The 4,775-nt window shown below is 30.0% G+C and overlaps 1 protein-coding gene across 1 annotated transcript in view; it reads right to left on the bottom strand.

Annotated features, from left to right (window-relative positions):
- Positions 1-1,630, bottom strand: part of LOC111688474 — a 22,161-nt gene extending 20,531 nt beyond the window's left edge. Inside the window, exon 1 of the mRNA XM_046956082.1 lies at positions 349-1,630. Coding sequence (XP_046812038.1) covers positions 349-1,460 — 1,112 coding nt within the window. The 5' untranslated portion in view covers positions 1,461-1,630. The remainder of the gene's footprint in view (positions 1-348) is intronic.
- Positions 1,631-4,775: the final 3,145 nt, after the last annotated feature.

Genomic DNA, 4,775 nt, shown 5'->3' on the forward strand with positions numbered 1-4,775 from the left:
TCTAGTTCAGTTCTAGTTCAGTTCTAGTTCAGTTCTAGTTCAGTTCTAGTTCAGTTCTGGTTCAGTTTTAGTTCAGTTCTAGTTCAGTTCTAGTTCAGTTCTAGTTCAATTCATTTGCTCTTCATTATTAAATTTCCCCCTTTTAAATGCTAATACTCTTATAAAATTATTTAACCAAATCCTTCTGTTGTCCAAAAGTTAAGCTCTTAAGTTCGACTAAAACAAATGGTTTCTTTTTATTTATTTTATTCCTTGCAATTCCTGAAAGGTTAAATCACATATAAACCAAAGAGAGAACAAACTAGAAAAAAAAACATACATTTAAAAATAATAATGTTATGTACTTACAAAACAACAGTATCACTGGGTAAATCCACTGGTACAGCTAATATTCCAATGTTGCGACAATTCAAGGATAAACGACCCAATGTACCCGTACAATGACAATGTTTCTGTGACCATTTATCACAGACCGTATGTAAAGAACGTTGTGGTGTGGCAGCTTCAGTGTCTGTATCAGACACAACACCAGATGATGATGATGATGATGACGATGAAGAGGAGGAGGATGAGGAAGAAGATGATGACGATGAAGCAGCATCTAAGTTATTAACATGATACTCTTTAAGAGTCTTTTCATATAAAATTTGAGCCTCTCGTTCGGGATCCTCCGAGGGTAGCATGACATTTTCACGTATGCCAAAAAGATTGCTAACACCACCAGTGCCACCAATAAGTGTTGACTTTTTTGTGGTAGTGACAGGATATTCGGTGGAAGTAGTATTAGTCACGTTAGTGTATGTTGCAGTGTTAGTGTTCTCTTTGTTAGAGAACTTCTTTAATACATTTGCTTTTGTTTTTTGTTCACCTGCAAATGTTTCATTTGCATTTTCCTCCTCTTCGAACTTATCTTCAGCTTTTGCCGCTGCTGTTATCCTTGCCGCCTCTATTCTTTGCTTTTCCATATCATTTGGTTTTTTATTACTATTTAGTTTATTTTGATTTTTCTTAAAATTTGTTTTAAATATAATTTTTTCCTCTATCTTAATATTATTTACATCGACTACACTAAATTCATCTTTGGTTAAATTTTCTAGCACTTTTCTTACACTACTCTCCTCGAGCAGGATGTTTTCTTCGAAAGCATCCTTTTCATTTGTGGCAGTTTGTCGACGACCCTTGCTGGGCTCTATTTTATTGTCTGTTTTTATTATTTCACCATTTATTAATTGGAAAGTTGATTGAAAATAGATTTGTAGAACGCACATGATTATGACAAAGATTACCGAGTCCTTGAGTAGAAACCAAGTGCGTGTACGACAGCCACGTTTACGAAAACCGGCCATAATTTTGAAATTTTTTAAACAATCAAATGTATGGTGATTATGTTGATGTTGCTGCTGGAAATATATTTGTTGTTTTTGTTGTCGTAATAGTTGCTGATTGATGCTGTCAAGCATTTGTCATTTGATGACAGTTATATGTGCAACACGTTTCGTGTTCATGATTTTAGTTTTTTATTTTATTTCTTTATTGTTTTCTTAATTTGTTGAACAATATTTTTTTGTACCGAACAATTGAAATGATTTTAAAATATTTTAATTAATTTTTATTTAATTTTGTTTTAAATTGTTGATTTATGGAGAGAAAAACTGTAAAGAAAAAAAAGAAAAACATAATTAGATATTATATTTTATCATATACTTCAATAATTAAGGGGTTTTAACAATATCCAGACGGAAGGACGGACGAACGGATGGACGGACATGGCTTAATCGAGTCAGAAAACGATTCTCAGTAATGATTGGTATCCTTTCAGGTGCGTTTTTGGGACGGACATTATTTTGACCTATAAACATCAGCACACACCCAATATTGGTATGGACAACTTTTTCTATAAAAAATTGATCATACATGCTTTTCAATCCAAGCTCATTCTATAGAAAGTTGCTTTGAAACTGTACAACATTTTATATAGAAAGCATCTCAGTAACAGTAAAAGTAACTGGACAACTTTTTCTACAGAAAATTAACCATTTAATCGCTTTTTCTATAAAAAGTTGCTCAGCAATTGAACAACATTTCCCACAGAAAGTTGTTAAATAACTGAACAACATTTCGTTCAAAAAGTTGTTAAGCAACTCGACAACTTTTCTCATAGAAAGTTGCTCAGTAACTACACAAACATTTCTACAGAAAGTAAATCATTTCGGTAACTGAATAAATTCTTCTACTGAAAGTTACTCACTAAGTGAACAATTCTTGTTTATAAAGATGCTCAGTAATTGAACAACTTTTTTCTATAGAAAGTTGCTTTGAAATTGACAACTTTTTCTATTGGAAATTGTTTAGTTACTGGACAACTTTATCTACACAAAGTTGTTCAGTAACCAAACAACTTCTTCTATAGAAAATTGTTCAGTAGATAGACAACTTTTTCTATAAAAACATAATCAGAAATTGTACAATTTTTTGTAAAGAAAGTTGTCTCATAACTAGACAAGTTTTTCTACTGAATGTTGCTCAGTAATTGTATACCTATTTCAGCATAAAGTTAACCTTGTGTTCTAATTGTGTTCTAGTTGTGCTCTAGTTGTGTGCTAGTTGTGTTCTTGTTGTGTTCTAGTTGTGTTCTAGTTGTGTTCTAGTGTTCTAATTGTGTTATAGTTGTATTCTAGTTGTGTTCTAATTGTGTTCTAGTTGTGTTCTAGTTATGTTCTAGTTCTGTTCAAGTTCTGTTCTAGTTCTGTTCAAGTTCTGTTCTAGTTCTGTTCTAGTTCTGTTCTAGTTCTGTTCTAGTTCTGTTCTAGTTCTGTTCTAGTTCTGTTCTAGTTCTGTTCTAGTTCTGTTCTAGTTCTGTTCTAGTTCTGTTCTAGTTCTGTTCTAGTTCTGTTCTAGTTCTGTTCTAGTTCTGTTCTAGTTCTGTTCTAATTCTGTTCTAGTTATGTTCTAGTTATGTTCTAGTTCTGTTCTAGTTATGTTCTAGTTATGTTCTAGTTCAGTTCTGGTTCAGTTCTAGTTCAGTTCTAGTTCAGTTCTAGTTCAGTTCTAGTTCAGTTCTAGTTCAGTTCTAGTTCTAGTTCAGTTCTAGTTCAGTTCTAGTTCTGTTTTAGTTCTGTTCTAGTTCTGTTATAGTTCTTGTTTAATGAAATTTTGTAAAAATGTTTTGGAAAAAAAACTTCTGCTCTGCTAATGGTCAGTTTTTCTTAAAAAGTTTATTTTACAACTTTGTTCAAATATTCCTCTAATAAAGAATATTTATCTTGACCTTTAAGTATTTCAAATTAAGAACTTTGTTTCAACTTGTGAGAAAATTTATATAATCTTTTTATAAAATACTTAAAATTCCTCAACTGACGTATAATAGAATGTTCAGTAATTAAACACAATATAATTGATATCATAAAAGCTACTTATGAAATTGTTCTAAAATTTAAAACTGACTTAAAGTTTCGCCTAATGAACACTAATTTCACAGAAACATATTTTAATAAATCACAATAAATCGTATAAATCGCAGATTAAAAATTAAAGTAAAAAGTAGCAAAACTTGAAAATCATTTATAAAAATCTCAACTCTTGATAAAATAAGAAAAAATAAGTCGACACTAAAAACGTTTTTGACTCGTTTGACATTAAATTCATTTATTTTCATTTATCTCTAGACCACAACAACGATCAGATCATTTCATTTCATTTAGTATTAAAACGTGATGTCAATATAATAAAATCAGTAAAAATTTAAAAAAAAAAAAAAATCGTTATTAAAACAAATACTACAGCAATTGAGGGAAATCCAAATGATGATAATGAGTTTGATTGTTATAAAGTAGAAGTTGTTACTTAAGAGTGAATAAGTGAGTGTTTGGTTTTAATGAATGAGTGACTTATGGTTTTGAGTGTTTTTGTTATTTCTTCTGGAAAAAAAAAAACTCAATGACTTCTATGCATGACTGAATGAATAAATGTGTTGAATGTGGCTTGATTTTTGTGGCATTTCTTATTGCTATTAAGTATTCTTTTCTTGATTTTGTCTAGTCATGTCAATGACTGCTTTAGTGATTTTCTGTTTGGGGTTTTTAATCTTCATAAAAACTTTACTTTATTGGTTTTAGTTTGTTTCTGTATCATTTGAGAAAAACGTGAATCAATATCATGCCCCCAAATGCCTGAGGTTGTTAATTTAAACACCATTTATGGCTGAAAAAATTTTTGTTAAATAAAAAAAAAACAATTGTTTTAAAAGTCTTTAAAGAAAACATTGTACATGTTCCATATAAAATTTGTTTTTCTTTTTACTTCAACTTTAACCTGTGTTTTTATTGTTTAAAACAAGACTTGGCTTAAATCCAATAATGAAATTTTGTCTAAGAATTTGGTAAGTTTTTAGAGTTTGAACTTTGTTCTCTAACAATATTTTTATTATTTTATATGAAAATTCAGCACGCCTGCAACACATTAATAACTTTTACCTCTTTTTGTTATTTTATAGTTTTTCGGTGTTATGAATTTTGTATTTGACATAAATAAAAAATTGTAAAGTTAGCTAAACTTTGGTTTTGTAGAACAAAAAATAAATGTAAAATTTAAAAGTATAAAAAACGAACTACGTATCTGTGTAGGTTAGTAGGAGGATTATAACCTAACTAACTATAGCCTAGTTTAAGGACAAGTCTATAGTCTAGTCTATAGTCTAGTCTATAGTCTAGTCTATAGTCTAGTCTATAGTCTAGTCTATAGTCTAGTCTATAGTCTAGTCTATAGTCTAGTCTATA

This window comes from Lucilia cuprina, chromosome 2 (assembly GCF_022045245.1).
Source record: "Lucilia cuprina isolate Lc7/37 chromosome 2, ASM2204524v1, whole genome shotgun sequence".
Lineage (NCBI taxonomy): Eukaryota > Metazoa > Arthropoda > Insecta > Diptera > Calliphoridae > Lucilia > Lucilia cuprina.